General features: G+C 37.6%; 3 protein-coding genes and 1 long non-coding RNA gene across 5 annotated transcripts; 1 reads left to right on the forward strand and 3 right to left on the reverse strand.

Moving 5' to 3' along the window:
- Position 1: 1 nt before the first annotated feature.
- LOC110861685 (E3 ubiquitin-protein ligase COP1-like) lies at positions 2-2,590 on the reverse strand. The gene is made up of 3 exons (XM_035844875.1): positions 2,460-2,590; positions 1,047-2,386; positions 2-951 (listed from the first exon to the last, which is right to left on the reverse strand). The coding sequence occupies exons 2-3, from the start codon at positions 2,357-2,359 to the stop codon at positions 294-296; spliced, it is 1,971 nt and encodes a 656-aa protein (XP_035700768.1). The 5' UTR covers positions 2,360-2,386; positions 2,460-2,590; the 3' UTR covers positions 2-293.
- A 5,770-nt stretch (positions 2,591-8,360) lies between these two features.
- On the forward strand, positions 8,361-9,048 carry LOC118433198 (protein ANTAGONIST OF LIKE HETEROCHROMATIN PROTEIN 1-like). Its single transcript, XM_035844883.1, has 3 exons — positions 8,361-8,476; positions 8,547-8,676; positions 8,761-9,048. Exons 1-3 carry the CDS (start codon positions 8,361-8,363, stop codon positions 9,046-9,048), a joined length of 534 nt encoding a protein of 177 aa, XP_035700776.1.
- A 763-nt stretch (positions 9,049-9,811) lies between these two features.
- On the reverse strand, positions 9,812-15,458 carry LOC118433231. The gene is made up of 3 exons (XR_004833262.1): positions 14,892-15,458; positions 10,215-10,353; positions 9,812-10,043 (listed from the first exon to the last, which is right to left on the reverse strand). It is a non-coding gene; the product is annotated as an uncharacterized LOC118433231 (long non-coding RNA).
- Positions 15,459-19,288: 3,830 nt separating this feature from the next.
- On the reverse strand, positions 19,289-23,492 carry LOC118433206 ((3S,6E)-nerolidol synthase-like). Of its 2 annotated transcripts, XM_035844899.1 has the most exons (7): positions 22,046-23,492; positions 21,723-21,859; positions 21,501-21,663; positions 21,021-21,108; positions 20,555-20,609; positions 19,889-20,048; positions 19,289-19,831 (listed from the first exon to the last, which is right to left on the reverse strand). In XM_035844899.1, exons 2-6 carry the CDS (start codon positions 21,845-21,847, stop codon positions 19,967-19,969), a joined length of 513 nt encoding a protein of 170 aa, XP_035700792.1. In that variant the 5' UTR covers positions 21,848-21,859; positions 22,046-23,492; the 3' UTR covers positions 19,289-19,831; positions 19,889-19,966. The 2 variants fall into 2 exon arrangements, with proteins under 2 accessions (XP_035700792.1, XP_035700791.1); XM_035844898.1 differs by having other exon boundaries at positions 20,555-21,108.
- Positions 23,493-24,484: the final 992 nt, after the last annotated feature.

Below are 24,484 nucleotides of genomic sequence, written 5' to 3' on the forward strand. Positions count from 1 at the left end.
ATTAATTAATTAAACAAATTATAACAACATTTGTTCATTTTTATTGACACGATTTAACATTTCAATTTAACACATTCGACTCAGGAATCTATTTCACACAAGAATTTGGACTTTCGCGACAGTTAACAGTTTGGCAAACTTAACTATTTGAACAATTGAGCGTCAACTGAAACAATTTGACGAAAAGAATATGTATACATTGCTTAACTAAAATTACACACAGAATTTTGATTATGATCATTTTTTAAATAACTTGAAAGACAAACATATAGCCGTGGCGTATAGCAGAATTTTTACGTCAACTCCAAAATTTTGATTGAACCCTGGCTATTCGCCGCGACGATGACTGGAGACCCCTTTTTCCACACCACGGCCGACACAAACTCTCCAGCATCGTCCACCTTCAGCATGTTTGGATTATTATCAAATTTAAAATGCAACAAGGGACGAGAAATGTCGCGGTAGTAAATATACAAAGAATTATTTTCCGATCCACACGCGATATAATTTCCGTCGGTGCCCAGACCCACGAAATTCTTCTCATTGATATGTCCAGTGAAAGACCGTACACACTCTGTCGAGGCAGACTGCAAGTTCCACAGCTTCAAATTGCTATCCGTCGAGGCAGAAATGAGCTCATCCTTTGATGCAAACTTCACATAGCTGACAGCCTTCTTATGCCCGGTCAGGGTTGCGAGGGGTTGACGAGCATGGCGGAAATCGTAGTACTGAATGCAGTGATCGGCACATCCAAAGGCGACGATGAAACTGTTTTGTGGACAAAACTTAACACAGCACACGTTAGCTTTTGCTTCAATGGTGGCAACTGATTGATTCGTAATGGTCGTCCAGAGCTTGACTTTGGAGTCGTCGGATCCAGATGCGAAAAGGCGAGGGTCACCGTTGCTCCAGTCCACGCTCCAGACTCGCTTCTCGTGCTCGGTCAAATTTCTAAAGAAAGAAATTAGTTTTATTTTACGAGCAAAACTGAAATGTTTGGATTTAATTAATTAGACAATTAATTAATGCCTATATTATCTCCTTACTGAATTTTTTGCGTAGTCGAAGCATCCCAAATAGTAACAAAACCATCATAGTCCGAACTTCCTAACCGATTTTTATAATATCCGCTCCAGGCGACACAGCTAATCTTGGCGTTGCAGAGCAACTCTGCATTCGGACAATGAATATCAACCGAACTCCCAATCACGGTCGCGTACTCGAACAACTTAATCTTTCTCGTGACCCCAGCAATGGCGAAGAATTCACTGTCTTTATCAAACTCAATGCTGGACACGATGTTATTATTAGTTAGTAAATCTGCACTGTAAGACAACGTGGCTAAAGGTTTCAACCCACTGTAGCGTGAAATTCTGGATAATGTTGACCCAAACCGGTCCAAATCTTGGTAATCGAACGAGTCATTTGGAACGACAGTGGCGTCGTTCCTGCGGACATCGTGAAGATCCACTTTTCTCGAATCCATGTAAATATTAATCAACTCATCAAAATGTGAATGCATCCTCTTCCTCCGGGCCGACATGGATTTTTCCTTCAACTCTTGACACGACAAGACTTGCGTATTAAATCCTTCAATATCCGAACTCATCGGAATCCCTTCATCCCCAGATTCCAAATCGTTGTGAAGAACATTCATCCCTCCCCCTTTCACGGCATTGTAGGGACGCGAAGTAACCTGCGTTAAGTCTTGTTCAATCAAATACACCTCCTTTTCCAACCTGTCCTTCTCTGCCTTCTTCAGTTTGAGCAACTCCCCCAAAAATTCCAGCAGCAAGGTACGTTCATGAACTCGCGACTCGGCTGAGAGAACGTCCCTTTTCCGTTGCAAGATGATTATCAAATTCTCAATATTGTTCAAATTCAACTTGTGGACGTTCATATTTTGCAGTATTTCCGACGGGCTGGTATCATTTAACTTGGCAATTTCAGTCTTCGCATTCTTTTGTGTAGACAAGTACTTGATTACGAGTTGATCCGCGATATAGTTGGGGACAATGTTTTCCGTCTGTTCTGCCGTTCCGCACTGGGGACAGATCGGCTTAACGGAGAGGGACCGTTTTATACATTCCAAACAGAAGGTGTGTCCACACCGCGTGATGGCGGCTTCTTTCAGTACACCGATACAAATAGGACAATCATACTCGGACATGGCTTTCCCCCAGGTGTCCGTTTTCCCGTTGCAGATAAGGGCATGGGGGCGTTTGTAGAGAATTCTTGGGGCGGAGGGGCCGCACCGAGTGTACACCGGGATGGGGGTGGACGTGGACGTCGGGGTTGCCGTGGACCCCGGGTTGTTATCCGAAGAGGACGAAGTCGGTGGCGAATTTGTGTTCATCATCGACACAAAATCGTGTCCCCCTTTTTCCTACAGAGAAAAAATGAAAACAAATTTATATTTTTCTCTACTTCTGTTGGAAAAATTGGGATTGTTTCCGTACCAAAAATTCTCCTCGTCTCGCACCCCCGTGTCTTTTTGCGTATTTTATACAACAATATTGATGGTTTTGAAGAAGTTAAATGCTCTAAAATTAAAAAATCACTGAATGCAAAATCCCAGTTACTCCGTTCTACTCCAATGATTGATCAACTGCCGCTGATTTTTTGCGTGGTTGACCTCTCCCGCACGGAGATGGCGTGCACGGTGCGGAATTAAATTGCAGGCTCGAACTGAAAATCAAGCAGAGTTTGCGATATTCTTGAAAGTCTCAGGTTTCCACTTTTAAGACAATTCATGCAGTCGTTCGTAGCTTTTTAAAATTCGTAAAGTTACAAATTTTGCAAAATTTTAGTCATGTTTCGAAAGAGAAATAAACCTCACTCTGTAATACTAAAAAATAATTACCACTCTGTCTCAAACTGAAATCAACCACTCTTCGGAATATTCTTGAAAGTCGCATGTTTCCACTTTTATAATAGTGAGAAACAATAGATGAGACAATTCACGCAGGCGTTTGTAACTTTGTAAAATCTGTAAGATCCGTAAACTTATAAACTTTTGCCAACTTCTATTCATATTCTAAGGAAAAACTAAACCTCACTCTTCAATACTTTTGAAAGACTCGTGTTGTGCACTTTTAGTCGATTGGGGAAAGTGAGAAACAGTGGATGGGAGAATTCACGTAGTCTTTCGTAACTTTGTAAAATCAGTAACTTTTGTAAAGTTACAGATTTTTACAAACTTTTACTCATATATTGAAAGTCTCGTGTTTTCTACTTTATGTAGTCGATTGAGGAAAGTGAGAAACATTAGATGAGACAATTCACGCAGGCCTTGGTAACATTGTAAAACCCGTAAACTTCTTATAAAATTTTACTCATATTTCGGAGGAAACTTAGATTTCAAATTTTTGTAAACTTACGCAGATCAAGGGTATTTTTTACTTGTAGTATTATTCTAATAAATTTACGGATTTTACAAAGTTATAAAGAACTGCCGAGTGAATTGCTTAATAAATATAAGACGGGTATGTGTTTATTAAGGGGTGAAAGCCCTTTACAAGATCGTTATGTCTGTCTGTCTGTCTGTCCGTCTGTCCGTAGCTCCGATAACTTTTGAACTGAAAGACATAGAGATTTGAAATTTTGAACGTAAACTCCTAACGTCAAGGGACAGGACGAGTTCGAAGATGGACCCTGTAGGTCACACCCTTCAAGGTCAAAGGTCATGAAATGTCATTTTAAGGTCAATTTTACGGATAGCACACTTCTTTCACCCCTTGCTTACATGCGTTGTAACGGTTTATTCTAAGTCTTTTGATATCGGACATGACAAAACAACTATCTACATAGGATCAAGAAAATACAAAAATTATCAAAATCAGATCAAAATACCACATTTTTCGCAAAACTTTTAACTCAACAATGGGTGTGTCGACCAGAAATGAACTAAAACCCTTCACCTTCCCCACACAGTGTGGGTTGCACGTGGTATATATCACCTAGTGAGATTTAGTGAGATTTAATGATTTATATCAATCATCTCAGTTGGGGCTGAGTGAGAAATATGAGAAATAATGAGATAAACCTGTAGTTCATGACCCCGTCCGCTAGGTGGCGCTAGTGCGTGGCTCATAAATCTCACTATATCTCATATTTCTCATGTCTCACTATTTCTCATTATATCTCACTGTAGAGGTGAGCCGGGCCTGGGCTTTTCAAAACCCGGCCCGCCCAAGCCCGGTTCAAAAGCCCATCTCAAAAGCCCAGGCCCGCCCAGGCCCGGAAAAATTAAGCCCAAGCCCGCCCAAGCCCATTGGGCTTTTTGTGAAAAAAGCCCGCCCAGGCCCAAGCCCACCGGGCTACCCACTGGGCTTTTTGTCAAGGCTAGCAAAATACCTAGCACTCAAGATAGATATTGATGGGTACCCTAAAATTTTGAAACTTAAATTATTTAATAAGATGCAAATAAAATTAAACCTCTTGAATTAAAACTGCATGAAGAGATTCAATTTTGAATTGATTGCAGTACAATTGTCAAGCTTTGTAGTAGCTGGGACTAATTTCAAGTTCACAAAGTTTAAAATATTTTGAAATATGTGTCAAGAAATGATTTATTTGGTTTTAGCACAAACAATAAGGATGACATATACGTATGTATGTATAATGTAGTGATAGCAGAAAGGAACAAGTAAATCTGTTGTATAAGAAAACAACTGGTCGGGTGAAAAAAGCATCAAGAACTGGGCAGTTACGAGCAGTTAGCAGTTGAGAAGAGCAGTTGTACCGCAATTCTGAATAGTAGCACATTCATCCCAAAAAATATGAGACTGGCTTGTTTTGATTCGGGCTTGGGCTTTTCCGAAAAAGCCCAAGCCCGGCTGGGCAAAAGCCCGCCCAGGCCCGGCCCAGCTAAATTTGGTTCCTCAAAAGCCCAGGCCCGCCCAAGCCCGGTTGCTGACAGGCCCGCCCGCCCAAAGCCCAATGGGCCTGGGCGGGCCCGGGTTAGCCCGCCTAAGGCCCAGGCCCGGCTCACTTCTATCTCACTGAGATGAGATTTATGAAGGTGAGATGAGATTTCTGCAACCCTGCCCACACTCATCTAGAGTATCTCTCCTACGACATATATAAACGTCAAAATCTGTGATTTCTACCAACAAAAAGCAAGCAAGTCATAGATCATATCAGGGGTCGAGGTTGACACCACTGATACTTAAAACCTAGTGTTTGGTAGAACTTTACGTGAATAATGATTTTATTAATTTTTATCATTTAGGTGCTGGATTTCTATGAGTGCAGGGGTTTATCATTCGTAAAATTATGTACTATGCTCATAAAATTAAACTTGTGGAGGAATTTAGGCACCTCATGATATAATGAATATCATATCTGCTTATAATCGTCTTACCCTAAAGAATTCTATTATTTATTATTTCAAATTCACTGCTTGATTAAATCTTAACAATAATTCGATTTATTCTCAATACGAAATAATCTGCCATAGTCATAGATATACAAATATTCAAGTATCGACGTTGGTATTACGTATTGTTGTTGCTCTACTTATCGATCTCCTTTTCGAATCAATCTCACGTTGCCCCCACCACGCTTATTTATGGCGGGACAAGTGTTGTCCACTGTTTTGGCACCATTCTTATGCAATAATCTTATTTTTCTCTCGACCACACCCTTTGTCACAAGTGGGTGTGGTCGAAACTTCCGCTAATGTATGCCATCATATGGTGAAAGCAAAGTTGAAAAATGTTTTTACGTTGCGAGGTTATGTCGATTTTTTTATTTTGTTTGATCACGCCCCCGACTTATGGTGGATTTGATTGTAGATCAACGTTGTCTACAATATAATCTTAGCCTTCGCTTGAAAATTAGATGAAGTTTGGTGAAAATAAAATTGAAAAATATCTGTTTTGAGCAAGTTTAACGTGGTAACGAACGTCTAAAGTATTCTCATAAAGCACCTGCGATACTTAATACGACCTCCTAATTCCTACGACCCACTTAACCAAGGGCTGAATGCTGTGTGCCATGAGTGTCATATTATTTATCATTTATATATTTATTGTTTACATATTTTGTACTTGTACAAATATTTCTTGCCTTAACGAATCACATACGTTCTGTACAATCACGTAAATTTTTATATTCCATATATCTCGTCTGAAAGATATATGAACAAATAAACATGTTTCGTAGCCGAAAAGATTGTAATGAAAGCAAATAGTGCCCAGAAATAAATTTCGGTACCAAGTCTCGAGTATGCATTATTTATTCTAGAAAATGTAAACGTAATGTGTCCATGTTCTGTTTATTGACAAAATTAATGATTCTGCGATAAATAATTGCGGGAATCCGCTTCAATGGTTAAAGTTATACTAGCTTCGTATATTCCATACCGCACAAGCGAAGTAGTTCGATTGACAGTTGCTGAAAACTAAAGAAGACATAATCCGCTCAGCCACTAAAACGATGACGTAATATATGGACGTTGCCTTATGTTTAGTGACGATATTGTCTCCAACTTTCTCCATACATTCTAAATAAAAATAAGAACATTTATGCAGCGTTGAGTAAAAAAAGTAGTAGACACAACCAAAGGGTAAAAATTATTCAAGATTTTGCAAAATTTAACTAATCGTTGGGCAAATTTTGCACAACGGTTGGACAACTTTTAGCCAATTATTGACTCGAACTTGAGTCAATTTTACGTATTTTTATTTAGAGTGTAATAATTACACTGGAAGGAGAGGCATTTTATAATTTACAAACTGCTCTATTTTTATGTCCGTGAACAACGCGTGACGACCAATTTTATGTACTATTAAACTTTTTGAGAGTTAATTTAGGTTTCACTGGTATAGCCAATTGAGTCATGCGTACATACATATGAAATACGTAAACCATTTTTGTAAAATAATTACTATTTTTACGTGAATAAAGATCTAAATCAAATTAGAGCGACATGAAATGCAAATTTTTGAAACTTTATTGATAAACAAATTAGTGGTCAATGCAGACAATTTTATAGCGTAGAGTTCGTTAAGCTTGCAATTAAATACGAAACCGCAAACTATGCCCATTAAGATTGAAATTTAGTAAACGAAAAACAATTCCTTGTCACTTGAATGAAAAACATTTATTTGTTGGCCAATTTTATTTATTTCTGTTCCTCAGTTCGGTTGGCAGCTATTCCGTTTTATCTTTGACCTGAAATGAATCTATGATTAAAAATAGGCATCCATCCATGCATTCAGTAGCGGAAGTTGATACATAACTAGATATTACTAGCAATTCTACAAATTAATCAGTTGCTAAAATATAATTACATAATAAGCAGCTTCGTTGCGAAATTTCTGACAAAGGCGATTTTTTTATAAGTTTAATACCTATGTATGTATATGAGACACTGACTTACAATGGAGGTCTCCCAACGTATGCGCACAGATTTGGACCAAACTAGTGTCAATCGATCACAAATAGGATTAGTATGAAATTTGCAAATGGAACTATCTGCCAATGCGCAGGTTTGGCAAAGATATTTGCGTCCAAAGCGGGAAAAATGGGCAGCAAATTTGGAAAATCAAAATTTACTAGCCTTTGGGCACGTTTTCCCCTCTTTTAAATGCAAATATCTTCGTAAAACCTGCGCATTGGCAGATAGTTCCATTTGCAAATTTCATACTAATCCTATTTGTGATCGATTGACACTTGTTTAGTCCAAATCTGTGAGAATACGTTGGGAGACCTCCATTGTTAAGGCCCGGTCACACGGAGAAAAATTTTGGTTTTCATGAGTAAAATTTTACTTATAACAATTTTACTTACGACAAAAAAAATCATCAAGCCACACGGAAAATGTTTGTACAAAATTTGTATCAGTAAAATTGTTGTATGAATGGGGAAAAGCCGTGTGAACAGTGACGTAGGTAAATTTTTACTCGTAAGTAAACTTTTTTTTACTTTGAACATGTTCAAAGTAAAATCAAAATGTTGCATGAAAAATCTCAAAACTCCTATCCTTCCAACGCATTTTAATTTATCATCGAGTTGTGCCAAACTGAAACTCCGCTTTTTTCATAAATTCTCCCCAAAGATTAATTTAGTTTTAGATAAATAAAATAAGGTAAAACACTTTAATTTAAGCAATTTTAAATATTATAGTGCTACTATTTTTTTATTAATGTAGCGCTACATTAGTTTAATAGCCTAAAATGGACGATAAGGAGATTGTTGCTATCATCCTACTGAGGCGTCGACTTATTCGGCAAAGGTTAAAGAGAAGATATTGGATTCATCCACTAAATTTATTGCGGCCAACAATGGGCGAACATTTAAAACTGGAGATGATGTACACTAGTCATCCTGATAAATTCTTTGAGTATACCAGGATGACTCCCGTCCAATTTGATAAGGTACTTGATATGGTGACATTGGACATAACATTACAAGATACAAATTATCGTCTATCAATACCTCCTCGTCAACGGCTATTTATTGGCCTGAGGTAATAATATTAAAAAATAGTTTGCGCAAACTTGAGTTAAATCATGTAATTATTAAAATTCATTATTTAGGTACTTGGTGACAGGGGATTCAATTAAAACAATTTCAACTAGCTTTAGCGTTGGGCGGTCAACTGTACTGAACATTATAAAATGTGTCAACCAAGCTTTATGGAAAAATTTGCAACCAATTTATCTAAAAGTACATATTTATATACACTTCATTGTAGCGCTACAATTATATTTATTAATTAATGAGCAGTTTTTAATATATATTTGTTAATAGGTCCCAGACAAAGAAAAGTGGATGGAAATTGTGAAGGGATATGATGAAAAATGGAATTTCCCAAATTGTTTAGGAGCTATTGATGAGAAACACGTCATGATACGAGCTCCACCAAACTCAGGATCACTCTTCTTTAATTATAAAAGCTTTTTTAGTGTCGTATTACTTGCCACCTGCGATGCTGACTACCGATTCACCACAGTAGACATTGGGGGATACGGAAGACAAAGCGATGGAGGAATATTTAGTTCTTCAGCATTAGGACGAGCACTGGATGAAGGTTTATAGCAAATTATTATTATATAAAATATATATTTTCTTACATAAGTATTGTAGCGCTGCAATTATATTATTAATATTAATTTTATAGACCGATTGCAATTACCAAACTCCTTGCCACTCCCTGGAATTAATATTTTACAGCCTTGTACCTTTGTTGGTGATGACGCCTTCGCACTATCGGATAAAATGATGAAGCCATATGATCAAAGAGGGCTAGACAAAAAAAAGCGGATTTTTAATTACAGATTATCGAGAGCAAGAAGGATAATTGAAAATGTATTTGGTATTATGGTGAGCCGATTTAATATCTACAGGCGATCAATTATTGGTGACCCTGAAAATGTCATCAACACCATCAAAGGTAAAATACCAAATTGTAGCGATACAATAATAAAATATATTTTACAACATATGATTATTTTTACAGCAACTGTTGTTCTACATAATTTTCTAAGGACAGATGAGTTACTAATGCGACCTGAAACACGAACTTACTGCCCACCTGGATACTTTGACAATGATGATGATAAAAATGGGGAATGGCGTAAGCAAGGAGGAGGTTCTGGATTAACAGATTTCAGGAGGAACACCAGAAATAACTATACACAAAATGCAAGAATAATGCGGGATAATTTATGTAATTATTTTATGGGTGCTGGAAGTGTTGAATGGCAAGAAGAGAGAGCTTTTTTTAATGTACCTGCAGTGTAGCGCTACACAAATAAATACAATAATTTAACAAATAGTATTCTATAAAATATGTAACTTTATTTACACCAAATGAATTGATTTAGTTTTGGTGATTAGGATTTGGATAGAGGGAGATATGTATGACATTTTGAATTTGTAATTTAACGTAGCTTGACATCATAGGAGTCATATTCCGCAATTGATTAGCAATAGATAGCCCAAAATGATAATGCTCATCCTCATTCTCCTTAGGGCGTTTTAGAAAACTCACCAACTCTTTGTCAACTTCCGATTCCTCTGCCTTCCTTTTTCTGTAACCAAATAGCTAATTAATTAGTTTAATAGCGACTGGATCTAATTACCAATTACAACTTATGTAATTCCAAATTATAAAGCTTTACGTCAAGGTGGTAAATTTTTGAATAACAGCTTATGAAACGTTGTTATACGGTTATTTATGCCAGGATTGGTTAGTTTTTTACCTGGTAAACTCTGAGTTCGGGACACACCGTGCAATCATCGGCAGCCTGGCCCCCCTCGGGAAGATGGACGATGGCAAAAAAGCAGACGACCGTGGCGAGGAGGAGGACCAAGGTGGAGGACATTATAAGAGTTCGTTTTCTGGTAAAAAAAAATGTTTCACTGAACGAAACAATGTTACATTAGAAACACCTCAAAAGCAGTTTATTTAATTGACGAACATATATTTACGGACTGATAAAGAACAAGGGAACTAATTTTTTTCTGAAATTTCACTACGGAATCCGATGGTGTGAAGTGTAATGTAACCTTCCGATTTGGTTGAAATTTTGAAATTATGTGGTCCATGTCAATACAACCAGCGTTTCTTCAGCCAGTTTGTGCGATGGCGAGAATTTGGCAAAATTTTTGAGCTTAACGTTGCAAAAACGGACGATTTTTTACACGAAAAAAAATGGAAGTTGAGTTTGCTTCCTCCGTGTGCGAAAAATACCTCGTCTTTCAACTTTGACCTCAAGAACATTGTCAAATTTTGACCATCGCACACGCTGCCTGAAGAAACATTGGTTTTATTGACATGGCCCAGATAATTTCAAAATTTCAACCAAATCCAAGGGTTACACTTTACACCATCGCATTGTTAGCAATGAAGCCATTCTTTTCCTGTTGGACTCGTTAGCAGGTTCGCAAAAGTTCTGCTTGAAACTAAATTTGTGAACTTGCTTCAGACTCAGTATTTACATGGTTCCCTAAATATGTTTCACAAATGTGGAAAATCTTGAAGCCAGGAAAATCGATGAATCCCCAATAGTTACAAAAAATTTAGGAATATGTATTTCTCATCGAGAGTTTTGAAGCACAAAATTTACTGAAGTGCCTTCGTTGCTTCTTAAAATTCGGAATTTCGAAAATTTATGTTGTAATGCGAACTCGTAACCTTAGGGAACTAAAAAGGGACACTCACGACCTGTCGTTTGAGTCCAGAGTACCCACTATGTTTTTTAGAATCTACTAGGACCCCAGATGAATGATTCATTCATATTTCCGTGTAAAACTCATATTTGGCGCCATGCCGTGGCGCCAAATTTGACAAATTTGAATGTTTTATTTTTGAAACCGCCATAACTTTTGAAATCCTGGACGGATTTTCAAAATTTTTTGCAAAAATCATGACAAGGAGTTCAACTTTCGTATCACATGAAATTTTTTCCAAAATCATCGCTTTTAACTTTTCGCAAAATTTCGTAATTTTCTTAGAAATGGGGGGTTGGTCGAAAAAATGCTAACAATATTTTAAAAATTAGAAATTTTTTATTTTTATTTTTTTCTAAAAAATTTCGATTTTTGTGATCATTTTAAGCATAAAATTTTTAAAATCCGACATAAGCTGGAAAACTTACGAGGCCTCGTAAGTTTTCAAACCCTCGCGAGGGTTTGAAATTGGTCGAAAATGCAAATTTTTAAGTTTGGCGCCACGTCATGGCGCCAAATATGAGTTTTACACGGAAATATGAATGGGTCCTACATCAGGACTCAAACGACAGGTCGTGAGTGTCCCTTGTAAGTAATTGAGGCTTTCCATTATTTCTGCGCATCGTAGAGTAAGTTGCTAGATTTTGTCTGAAAAGATCACATTACGATTTTTACGAAGCTCGACAACTTATTCTTTGCCAAAAACTATTGTACAATACTAAATATACCAAGAAATGAGGAATACCGTCATTATTTTAGGGAATAATTAGCTATAATCTTATTCTGGATAATTGTTGTTCTTTACGGGAAAATAAGTCCTCGTCTTTAAAAGACTTCTGGGAAAAATTTGCTCCCTTCAGTTCTTTACCAGTCTATGCTTATCTAGAGTGTTATGCGGTTAACGACGTTGGCAAGTTTGACAGATGGTATGTCTAACTAATTCCGGGCATTATTTGAACAATGACGAGTTTGATGATTTAGGTCACATTTGTTGTTTTTTTTGTACACATAAACAATAGAGAAATCGGGGCCGCACTTCTTCCTCCTACACTCTTAGAAATTGGGATACGATTATAACCAAAAGATAAACGTACATATGTGACTCTACCGCCGTGGTTATGAATTTGTCATCTATGGATGACAATTGTCACCGGCTAATTATAAAGTTTTACCGACTTGGTATTAAATTGTTACCAGAGCTAATAAATTGTAACCAGTTGGTGGCAAATTCATAACCACGGCGGTTGAGTCATACACATTTACTTTCTGGTTATAATCCTAACCAAATTTCTAAGAGTGTATTGTGCAGAATGAATATCTATTAGCGTAAACCTCTCAGGGTTCGCCATCCCGGGTTTTTGTGGGTTGGGGTTTTTGGGGTTCTTGCTGGTTTTTGTGGGTTTTTGTGGGTTTTTCCGGGGTTTTTGTAGGATTTTGAGGCAGATTGAAACAAAATCCCTTAAACTACAACTGAGGAGGGGAGCTTCCGAGGTTGATAATAACAGATCGGCTCCAAATTTTTACCAATGATAGTTGGCCATGAGTGAACCTTAACCCTTGAACGTTTTGACTCCATGGCCATGAACAGCTGAGAAATTAATTTCGAAAGTTTCGAATTTTTTTCCTTGGATGTGCCGTTCTATCTGAGCTGTTTGGTGTTCTATGCTATTTACTGACGTATACGTCAGTAAATCATCACAATTTACTATTTATAGATTTTCATGAATTTTTCGGTTCGAGTTTAAAAATTATAAAATCGTAACGCGCATTTCACAATCTGTTAAGAAGAAATCCCTCCACTTTTTAAAATCATAAGAAGTTGTGTTATTTTTTTCAACATAATTTTTAAACTCGAACCGAAAAATTCATGAAAATCTATAAATAGTAAATTGTGATGATATTGTAAGTACAGTTAAACGTGTGCGCGATGAGTGAATGGTTGAGATTTAAGCGAGATGAGCGAGGAGCGTGTAGTGAAAGTGTACCACGCTGTTAAAAGCATGGCGAAAGTGACCGTTCCGCGCGTCACTAAAATCGTCACAACTTGACCAAATGTCATTTTAACACGGAAATTTTGTCACATCATCGGACTAGTATTAAAAACTGCATCTAATGTATATAGTGGGTATGCTGGGAGCTCATGGCACCAAAGAGGTTTCCCTCGTCAGATAGATTTTTGAAATCTTGACCTCCCATTTAATGGCTGCAGCCATTGTCGTTGATGGATAATTTCTTAAGATTTTTTTATGCGATTTTTGATTTTTGTCGTCGCTAGCTTTACAGATCGACAAGTTGGGACTTTGAATTTGTCTTTATTGGATTCCTCGTACTTTTTATGTATTAGTAGACGTTGCATTCACTAATACCTTCTTGTTTAGAAAAATGCCACGTAGGTTTCGTTGAAATCTAAAATTTTCTGAGAACCACGCCCACTGGGGGTGTGGTTTCTGGAATTATTGCATCAAGATCTCCTCATCGAGTGGAGAAAAACGACATATTACAACCCGTGTTTTGGGAAAAGCACGGGTTTTGTCGTCGAGAGCCACACCCACTGGGGTGGGGTATGTGACAGATTGTGACAACGTGGAGGGTATCCTGGGTGTCGGTTTATTTTCTCGCCACGCAATTAGAATTTTGACCTTTGAAACTTAACAAGTTATTGTATTTTACATTTTTTAGCGTTTGAACCTGAATTCAAGGGGGTGTGGTCGTATTTGAAAATTATGAAAATGTATATTACGTAGAAACGTTTTCCAAAACCGTAAGATCTTTGAAAATCGGTCAACAACTGACAAATTGGTGACAATGTCCATATCCAACGTATTTGGCATCCACAAAATATGTAAGAGATCATTTCACATTTCAGCAAGAAAAAGCTCAAATTTTAAAATATATACCGTAATTTTTACTCTATTTCATTAACACACTGAATTTCAGTGAAAGTCTCATTTTGCCCACGACCACACCCCCTGACATGGAGGGGATGTGGTCGTCACTCGGTATTAAATTATGCTACCATGAGATGAAAGCAGAATTGATAAATATCGCTCAGATTGACTTGCTCATAAACTTGGTTTGATTTTATTGTTTTCAGTATAACCACACCCCCTGAGTTGAGGGGGTGTGGAAGTTGGGTCACATAATGCTGCTTATGATTCAGGCCGCCATGGGGTACAATCCAAGTGAAAAGAAGAAATTTAATTCCAAAAATTTATTTGACCACACCCACTTGGTTTAAGGGGGGGTCCGATTGACCCCACGATTGAACTTGTCCACTCCCACAAATTAGATGGTGATGCCCAAAAACAGATTTCAAAAATATTAACCCGTTCTAGAGATGTGTCATATACGTCAGTAAATAGCATAGAACACCAAACAGCTCAGATAGAACGGCACATCCAAGGGAAAAAATTCGAAACTTTCGAAATTAATTTCTCAGCTGTTCATGGCCATGGAGTCAAAACGTTCAAGGGTTAAGGTTCACTCATGGCCAACTATCATTGGTAAAAATTTGGAGCCGATCTGTTATTATCAACCTCGGAAGCTCCCCTCCTTAGATTTAAAATGTATACGCACTTATTAAGGGGTTGCAATTAAGGGATTCAATTATATCTACTGTAAACCGGTCATCAACGGACACTCCCCATATTAATATAAAAAATGTGCAGTGAGGATATAATAGGAAAAGTGAAAGGATAAGGGCTTACTTTTAGTACTTGGAGGGGTCCAGATTAGGCCTTTTTTGTCAACGTTTCGACCTCTTGGGTCTTCTTCAGGACGACGAGGGTTGCTTCACATGGTGACTCGTGAGTGAATAGGAAAAAATGATGAGGAAGAAGTAAAAAAGAAGTAGGAATGTATTGTGGGATAGGAAGAAACAACCGTTATGAGCATAACGGTTGTTTCTTCCCCATATTAAAGTTGGCGCGTTGGGTTGCCCACCCTTAAATCGGGGCCTGGTAAATTACACTCAATGCTAAACAGCCACAATTAGTTGATTAAACCGGCATGCACACTTTCCATTTAGCACCACTTCAATTTCACTTTGGAAGAATATGTGCCTCTCCGCTATATTTAATTCAACAATATGTATTTACATATTTAATGACTACTAGGTATGAACTTTGCAAATCTTCTAAGCTAAGCGAGCAGCGAATATTGATTTAAAAAATATTCCGTCCCATTTAAAGCTGCTTAGATATTTACTTACAATGCAAGTCTTTTACGTGTACAACTCAGATCCCAATGGGACCAATTTTATTTTGTTCAGCATAAAAAATAAGCATACCCGTATTTTTTCATTTCTCCTAATGCTCTAATTTGAGCGCGTGGCGCGAATTTTAAAACATTTTTCAGCCAAAACCTCGGTTTTTAAAAATTCTGTAAATTTTCGAATTTTGGCGCGAATCCAAAAATTCGAAAACATCTCTCTTCAGAATAACTTATTTGACTTATAAAAAATCCACGTACATTATTTTTTGAAAAATTAAAAATTTGAAAGAATTTATAGTTTTAATGAATTTCAAAAACTGGCAAAAACTGGCAAAAAATTCTGAAATTCAAATTTCGAGACAATTGGATTTTTGTGAAGTCAAGTAAGTCATTCTGAAGAGAGGTTTTCGAATTTTTGGATTCGCGCTAAAATTCGAAAATTTAGAGAATTTTTAAAGTTTTGGCTGAAAAATGTTTTAAAATTCGCGTCACGCACTCAAATTAGCGCATTAGGAAAATCAAAAAATACGGGTATGCTTATTTTTTGTGCTGAACAAAATAAAATTGGTCCCAACCAGATCTGAGTTGTACACGTAAAAGACTTGCATTGTAAATGCGCCTTATATAAAAATAAATATCTTACACAACGAAATTGAAATCAATCGATAATTTTGTTCTCGAAATAGTTCCCCCAGACGAATTTTGTCACATCATTGACACGAACCTGGAAGCATGTATTACTCAAATGGAATATGTTTCCCAGTAAATATATTATTTCTTTCCCTTCTCGTCACCACCAGGGGAATCGATGTATTCACAAATTGTACAAGGCATTACACCTTTTTCCTCCCCAACCCAGGACATCCCCATGAAAAATTTAACATCCATGCGATCGACTTCATAGAAAAAATTATCCATTCCGAGTATCTAGATCGTACCATGGTATCTTCTCGCTACACGGTTTTCTTCAGTTGGCATACGAGTAGGCATGAACAATTCTACGATCGCGACGCACTTTTAAAAGAGGGGCCGTGTTCCGTCGTACTAATTATGGGAATGGAGGGCCTCCCCTTGGAAACGTTTTTTACCGATTATTTAATCGACTACCCGATAACTATGCGACCGACGACGTCGTACATTTTAATATATCGAGCACAGCAGCCGAACTTGCTTTCTGAGCCGGTCACGTTATACCAATATCCCGCAAAGGTATTCTTGTTACATGTCACCTTCCTACCAGACGGGCCAATCCAGTCGACACTTTATGACCTCTATGTGTACTGTGCCTTATGTCGGGTACCATTATTACCCGTAGAAGACTTTCAACCTCTCCCCCAGCTAGAACCTTACTGGGATCTGGATAATGTAGGGGTACGTGTAATAGAATGGCAACTGTTGACTACCAACGACCTAACAGGTTGCCTAATATCCCCGTGAACGGAGGGTGTTGACAGTCTGGGAAAACGTACGACAAACTACATGTCTAAGTTTTGCCCTACACATATCATTCTAGTTCAAAATGTTGCCAACCACTACAACTTCTCGAAGGCTTTACATTATAATTCCCAGCCAGGTGGTAACCTCCAAGGTGGGAATGTATATCTTAATCCGCGAGAAACACTTTCTGCAATTCCAGGAATTTTCCTTTCTACTATCGGGACTGGGGATATATTTTACTGTGCGGGAGAGTATGTAAGACGAGGTAATCTGTCCAAAATTGAGGTTTGGGTTTTTCCCTTTGATGCATGGACTTGGTTCTCTATCCTGGCCACGATATCTTTCTCCAGTTTAGTCATAGTTGCAAGGCAAAACGTTTATAAGTTGACGGGGCATGGATACATGTCAAATTTGTCGGTATTGATTAGAGAGCTAGTTCGTCAGCCAGCGCCGAATAAACGGCATTTCATAATTACTTTGGTATCCATCGTTTTCATCTTTTTGCTGCTATCGTACGAAAATTATATCACGTCTCGATTAGTGGCTCCGATGAAACGACCGCTTTTCAGGAGTCTGGCCGGCTTACTAGATAACGGATATAAACTCAACTATCCGCAAGATTTAAAAACCAGTGCTGTCGAAATTAAACAGTGGTTACCACCATCCCTGGGGTTGTCAGATTATAATGAGTCTCTGATTGAAGGTTTTTTCTATGCAAATTATGAAGAGGACTTGAAATTTATAGGGATTAAGAACTTTAAAACGATCCGAAATCAATTGATCTTTAAAGCCTTAACGGGCAGAAACTTGGCAGAGATAAACCTACACGAAAAATACGCGATAGTTGAATCTCAATATACTGGGTATAAGTTGCTCATGGAGACTGCATTCCCGGCAAGGAAGTGTTATACGGTTGACCGCTTATCAAAAATACCAATATTCAACGTATTCCGTATGCAAGGGCAGGAAGATTACGCCAAACTTGTTAGTTACATGAGGGAGGCGGGGATTCACAACTTTTGGGATGACTTGTTCAAATTCAGATATTCCTATTTTTACCGGGGTGTAATGAAAGTGGAGCAATTCCCGGAAATCGTGGACACGGGGATGATTACACTTTCAGATTTGGACGCAAGTCTAATCTCCGTGGTAACCCTGCTTTCGGCGGGATGCACAATTTTCCTTGTTGAATGTCGCACTTTAATGAGTGGAATTATTAAGGTAACTTACCAAAAGGTGAGAGTATACGTTACGTTATGCTGGGTCAAACTTGTTTTGCTCCGTTCGCGTCTGAAACTTACATGTTTGCTTAGACAACCTGGTAAATTTATTAAATAAAAAGTATCGAAACATATGTATATGTGTATCTATTCGTGGAAAAATATTTAATAATTGACAGAAATATTTACCTTGTGTGAAGAAGCTTTAAAAAAGTCAGGTGATATTGTGTAACTTGTATGATTGATATTGACAAGGGAACCTCAACTACTGTCACATCTCGATTTCCTTCGGAATACCCTTAATCGACAGATAATTTAGTGAAACTAAAACTTTGTCATAGAACATGCGGTGCAAAATCCCGTTTTCGCGAAATATTTGGTGAGAGGTGCATAAAAACCTGCCATTTTCCCAATGCTTTTAACATACCCCCAGCCTTTCGACTGATGAAATGAACTTTATAGAATATTGAAAAACTATATATGTACCAGTCCGCGTAATTTCAGCCCGATCACGAATATGCAAAAAGGTGATGCAAACATTTTTCCAAATTGCGAAAATCGGAATAATTTCGCAAATTTGAATTCTTCGTTCCTTTAAATGAAAAATTTACAAAGTTTGGCCAATATAAATTACATTTTTCTTATTGCAAAAAATTGGCAAATGTTGGCAAAAATTGAAGTTCGCAATTCTTCATGAAAATTAGTTAAAATAACCAATGCTACTCTACTTTAAAGTATTTTTTGAAATTATTTGCGCTATTTATTTTTGCAAGTTGCAAAAAATTGCAATGTGTAGCGTGATTTATCAGTTGTTCAACAAATTAGCTTTCCTCCATTGGTACATACGTATGTAAATGATAATTTTCTAGTTTCTATAAAATGATAATGAAAAACTGAAAATTGCGAACTTAAATTTTTGTAAATTTTTTTCAATAAGAAAATTGTATTTTACATTAATCAAACTAGCAAATTTTGTTGCAATTAAAGGAACGAAGCATTCAAATTTGCGAAATTTTTGCGATTTTCGCAATTTGTAAAAAATTGGCAAATGTTTGCATCACCGTTTTGCATATTCGTCATTGGGCTGAAATTACGCGAACAGGTACCTGTATAATTTTTCAATATTCCATAAAGTTCATTTCATCAGCCGAAAGGTTGGGGACTATGTTAAAAGCATTGGGAAAATGGCAGGTTTTCGTGCAGCTCTCGCCAAATATTTCGCGAAAAAGTGATTTTGCACCGCATGTTCTATGACAAAGTTTTAGTTTCACTAAATTATCTGTCGATTAAGGGTATTCCTAAGGAAATCGAGATGCGACAGTATTTGATGTTCCATTGTCAGTGAATACTTTCAAGACTTTGTAGGCTATATTCTTGCGTTCCAATTTGATTTTCATTTCGACAAAAATCTGAAATACTTATTTAACAATTCGCATTTGACTTTAGAAGCCTTACGAAATATATCTATCCGAAAATTTGACACAAACCAAGAGTTCGTATTGCTTCCATATTCGTTGGAAGTCAACATATTAGACAAATCGGGTCTGGCAAGTAGCAACTTTATCTCATCCTCAGTACTAGACGACAAATTGAACTCGAAAATCGAATTAAAATCGGAAGATAAAATCATTTCTCCGGATGCGGTGGACGTTCTGAAATTATTGGATTTGGTTGATCCATGGCACATGCCATACCCAGATCTTGAAAGGACAGACACAATATTGATTAGCAACCAGTGGGATCTTGAGCTTGCTCTCGTTAAATGCGGTCGAACGGTCCTAGTTTTAACAGAAAGCGAAATAAACAAAGAACTTCGTTACTTTGAGAAACACTACCTGTGGCTGACATTTTTCAAATCGGAGCGTTCTATCTTGAAGGGACAATCAGGATGGAGGCTCGTCACCAAAGGGATATCAGTGACGCCGCAGATATTTGGAAAATGGCACGTCGCAGGTATTATCCAGCTTCTGGGGAGCTGGCCGCATGTCGAGACGCCTGCAAGGGTAAACATTACGAGAAAAGTAGAAACTCTTGTGGGGAATTGGTCAACAGAACCCGTACGGAGAATTTCATTGGGTGGAAATCTTCAAGCAATATTTTATATTTACTTGATATCTATGTATATTAATATCTATTACCAAAATTTTAGTCGTAGAAATTAAAATCTATCAAAGGGTATGGTATGGCTTACTTTCTCTTCGAAAGCAGTTGATGCGAAAGAGAAAATATGTTGGCCAGTGGCCAAGTTACAAGTACAGTGCTTGTTTGGTAGAAGTAAGAATATTAATTAAGATAATTCATGCTATGTATTTATGTATGTATCATCTACAATATGTTATGGCCTACAAGTCAGAGGTTAAGCACACGTCCTGGCTGCCGACGCCGGAAAAAATTGTCGGGTTCCCCTCCGACGCCACCGTCGATAAAAATTTGACGGTTCTTTTAATTTGGCATAAATGATTAGATTTTGGTCTAATTATAATTATAAAAGTCAAACTTACAACAATATTTGTAGTCTCAACCTACAAGCAGATTCTCCATTTGATGTTCCCCATTCTAGTTATGAGAATAGAATAAAGTGTGTATTTATTATGCTAGTATTTCCAAAATTGATATGGAAACTATTAATAAATGTGATTAAACATACAGAATTGGTGATTTTAAAGAAAACGCATTAACAATTTTTAAGTATATCATGATTCTAGCCCGAAGGCACTGTTTCAATCTTCCCTTTTTCATCAGCATCCCTGAAAATTCGGACATACCCCCGATTACACTTGTACCGGGTGTTCTCCATATACACCATAAGTTGACCATCGATCTGAACATCGACCATTTCCAGGAAACAACGGATGCTTTCATCCTCGCCAAAAATGTCGACTAAAGTTTGTTTCATGTAAATCAGATCGTGCAACTCTTCCTCGATGAGGAGACACATGTTGTCGACGACGTCCTGGATGGACTCACCCTTCTCCACGACACGAAACACGATCTCATTATCTGGATGGTTCCCCGCCGACGAGAAGTCCTTGCCCGCGCCGAAAATGTCGTTAACCTTAAATTTACAATCTTAATGAATTTAATAAATTTAATTATTGCATAGAATTATAATTATTGAGGAATGAAGCGAAGTGAAATTTCTTTATGGAAATGTCATGTCCGTCCGTTGATACATTTTTACCCACGATAACCTTATCAGTATCTTAATCCACGATAATGAACACATTCGTGAATGACGATTGTGGGTCAAAAGGTCACGGCGTCACGGGGTTAAGATAAACGGCAAAGGATGTCGAATTTTTTGTTTCCACCGTTTTAGACGGAGTTGTAGACAGGGATTTCAAAAATCGACATAATTTTGACATGTCCTGACCGCGTGGCCGTGTCGCCTTGTGGTTTTCATTTGCAAGCATACAAACGGTTTACAAATTAGGGCTTTTTGATTACCCAGGCCACGTTGGTTAACGCGATGGTTATAATTCTCTTGAAGACCGGATGTCGTCTCACGTTTTGCGAAACGCGGATCCCACAAACGAACATCTGGCATTCTAGGCACACGTCGCAACCAGCGTTTCCTTGACGCCAAGCTCTGTACGTTCCGAGGCTGAACCTAAGTGTTTTTATGACAATTTAAGGTGCATAATTGTTCTAAAATTTATAATATCCAACCTTTTATCCACTCTGCAACAGGTAAACCAATCGTCATTCAGGAAGCAAGCTTGGAACGCGGAAGCAAAAGGTTCAATATATTCGACATAGTCGTCCCCCACAAAGTCCACACCGGCAGCAACCATTCTCCGCAATACCTAAAATTGAAATATTACCTTTTGTATGCATGATGGCGAATATTTTGTCAATTCGGCTGGCCAAACTTAGTGTAAATTCACTAAAAAAAAGGCTAAACCTTTTCCAATCAAATGCATGAGAAAACTTGTTGTTTACAATCTAAATCAACATAGATATGCAAAAATTCTAGATTTCCGAAAGGTTACCTTTAGTCCGGGGGCGAACCAATAATGGTATTCATCCTCCTTACAACCTGGCAAATTCGAGAAAATAATCCCTCCCTGTTTCTAAGACATGCGTAGTAAAATGTCGCAGAATTTGCAATTGCATGAATGGTCCCAAGAAAAAACATAATTATTTAATCCTCTGATTTGATTTTGTGATTATTCGGCCCTTTAAACTTTATGTACAATTTATTTTCGCATAAACCTTGCAAATCCCATGGAAGGCTGGCAATTCTTCGAATCCGGGTAATTCCTCTTCCACCGCCTGCATCCGTATGATCTTATCATACGTTTCATGCACGTACTGCACCGTTTTCACGTTCAGCCTCCCCGCAAACCAGCCATCTTCCAAGGCATCGTCAAAAAAGTAGCCGAAAATAAGGAACCAGACGTAGAAAGTGAACCCTTTCGAGTCCCAGGTGATGGTGGGGTTCCAATAAAGCGTGAACTGTATGGCGCCCGCAATGGTCGTCGGGACGTCGACCCGCTCGAAGGAATCCGTCCCAATTCCGCATTCCGCAACTAATTCGGCGAACTTGGTGGTGAGACCGGAAATGATTTTGGGATCAACTTCGGGACGAGAGAAGCGCGGCTGGATGCGAGGAAAGCGCCCAGAAATCGTCGCCTTGCCGAAGGAGGGGTGTGAAATGTTGGGAATTTTAAATTCCACGTATCCGTTTAATGAGGAGGGTTGATATTTAGCTATAATTTCGGGCATTTTATGTAGACCTCAAACTTTAACAAACGCATGAATTGGGATATTTTTTGGGATATGTTTCCAGTCAGGTTTGGAAACTACGGAAAGTCAGGATTATTTATTGATGAAAATTATGAAAAGATGTTTAGTTTGGAACTGGTAATGAAGTACTAGCCAATAATAATACTATTTTAGTGGTTTTATGCAGTTTACATAAATTACGACGCAAAACTTTAATTTGTAATAGATCTAAGATTAATTCGTGGACGAGGGTGTTGCAATACTGAGGTGGAAAATTGTACTACCCGTAGCGGTGATCATATGTAAATATTTCGGTTTGTTAATATTAATTAAAAATTAGATATTTTCTCAAAGATATATACAATGAGGGTATTCATTACGAGTTCGCGTGTTCGCATCGCAACATAATTTTTTCGAAATTGCGAATTTTGCGAAGCAACGAAATGAAGACACTTCGCAAATGACAGTTCGCAAAAATTTGATGTATGAAATTTCAAAAATTTTAAAGGGCAAAACTTTGGTAACTAATAGAGATTTATGGACTTCCCATTGCAAAATTGTCCGTATTTGTAAAAAAAATATTTTGCGAACTAAATACTAGCCTTGGAGATGGGCAAGTTCGCAAATTGATTTACAAGCCAAATTTTTTTGCGAACTTGCGAACTTTATTTTTTTGCGAACGTTGCTAACGATGCGAACTCGAAATGAATACCCTCAATGAATCGGCCTTTCCTAAGTATGTTCTAAGTTGGCGCTAACACGTGTCCTGATTTGTATTTCAGCCCGTACTAACCATTAGACGACCCTCGTAAGTAACCAAATTGTTGCTTTACGAGGGTCGCCAACCATACATACAATTCTGTATGTAAATCTATTCGCTACAAGGAATTTAAATGCTGTGCAGCCTTATCTTTACTTCAATCCTGACAACGGCATTTAAAAATGCATGGGAATTTTTTGGGTAGGATGAAATTACTACAGCGCGGTAATATGTACATAAGTCATCTGAAGAAACTGCGCAAGAGATGAATATATTTGCCTTAGCTTAGGTTAGGTATGTACAAATTTTTACTTTTCACAGTTTATAGGATCAGGTACTAAACAACGTTACATTTTTAACTGAAACATTCCCATCAGGGGATTATGTATGCTTACATTACTGCAGAATTCCAATTAGCGAAATCTGATTGCACTTTACCTGCATTTCCACATTGTCATAATCACGCATCGTCGTACTAATTCAATAAAGACCGAAGTGCAGTCGATGATTAATTTTAAAAAGACCGAACTAAAGAAAAAAAAATTCTAAAAAGACCTAAGTGCATGTATGTATTTACTTATTGCTAAATCGCGCTATATGTGAAGAATCGTTTTGGCAAGATATAGCCATAAGTAAATACATGCTTGCACTTAGGTCTTTTTAGAATTTTTTTGTGTAATTCGGTCTTTTTAAAATTAATAATCGACTGCACTTCGGTCTTTTTAAAATTAACTATCGACTGAACTTCGGTCTTTATAGAATTAGTACGACGGTATGTTACAGACATTTGTGATTACATACATACTGTGTTACATAAATATGTATGTAACGCAGACGTCTGTGGAAATCCACTTGTGGTATGGAATTTCCTATTACGACTTCACGAATGCATTTTACTTTTTTCTTACAATGCGATGGTGGGAAGTGTAACCCTCACAAGGGA

The sequence above is a fragment of the Folsomia candida genome, unplaced genomic scaffold (genome assembly GCF_002217175.1).
Source record: "Folsomia candida strain VU population unplaced genomic scaffold, ASM221717v1 Fcan01_Sc044, whole genome shotgun sequence".
NCBI lineage: Eukaryota > Metazoa > Arthropoda > Collembola > Entomobryomorpha > Isotomidae > Folsomia > Folsomia candida.

Coding starts and splice junctions, on each gene's coding strand:
- LOC118433206 (XM_035844898.1), bottom strand. CDS start 21,847: ATGGTTGCTGCCGGTGTGGACTTTGTGGGGGACGACTATGTCGAATAT. Junction 21,664..21,722: donor TGTTGCAGAGTGGATAAAAG/GTTGGATATTAT, acceptor AAAAACACTTAG/GTTCAGCCTCGGAACGTACA. Junction 21,109..21,500: donor CGTTAACCAACGTGGCCTGG/GTAATCAAAAAG, acceptor TGTAAATTTAAG/GTTAACGACATTTTCGGCGC.
- LOC110861685 (XM_035844875.1), bottom strand. CDS start 2,359: ATGATGAACACAAATTCGCCACCGACTTCGTCCTCTTCGGATAACAAC. Junction 952..1,046: donor TCGACTACGCAAAAAATTCA/GTAAGGAGATAA, acceptor TTCTTTCTTTAG/AAATTTGACCGAGCACGAGA.
- LOC118433198 (XM_035844883.1), top strand. CDS start 8,361: ATGACTCCCGTCCAATTTGATAAGGTACTTGATATGGTGACATTGGAC. Junction 8,477..8,546: donor CGGCTATTTATTGGCCTGAG/GTAATAATATTA, acceptor TTCATTATTTAG/GTACTTGGTGACAGGGGATT. Junction 8,677..8,760: donor TGCAACCAATTTATCTAAAA/GTACATATTTAT, acceptor ATTTGTTAATAG/GTCCCAGACAAAGAAAAGTG.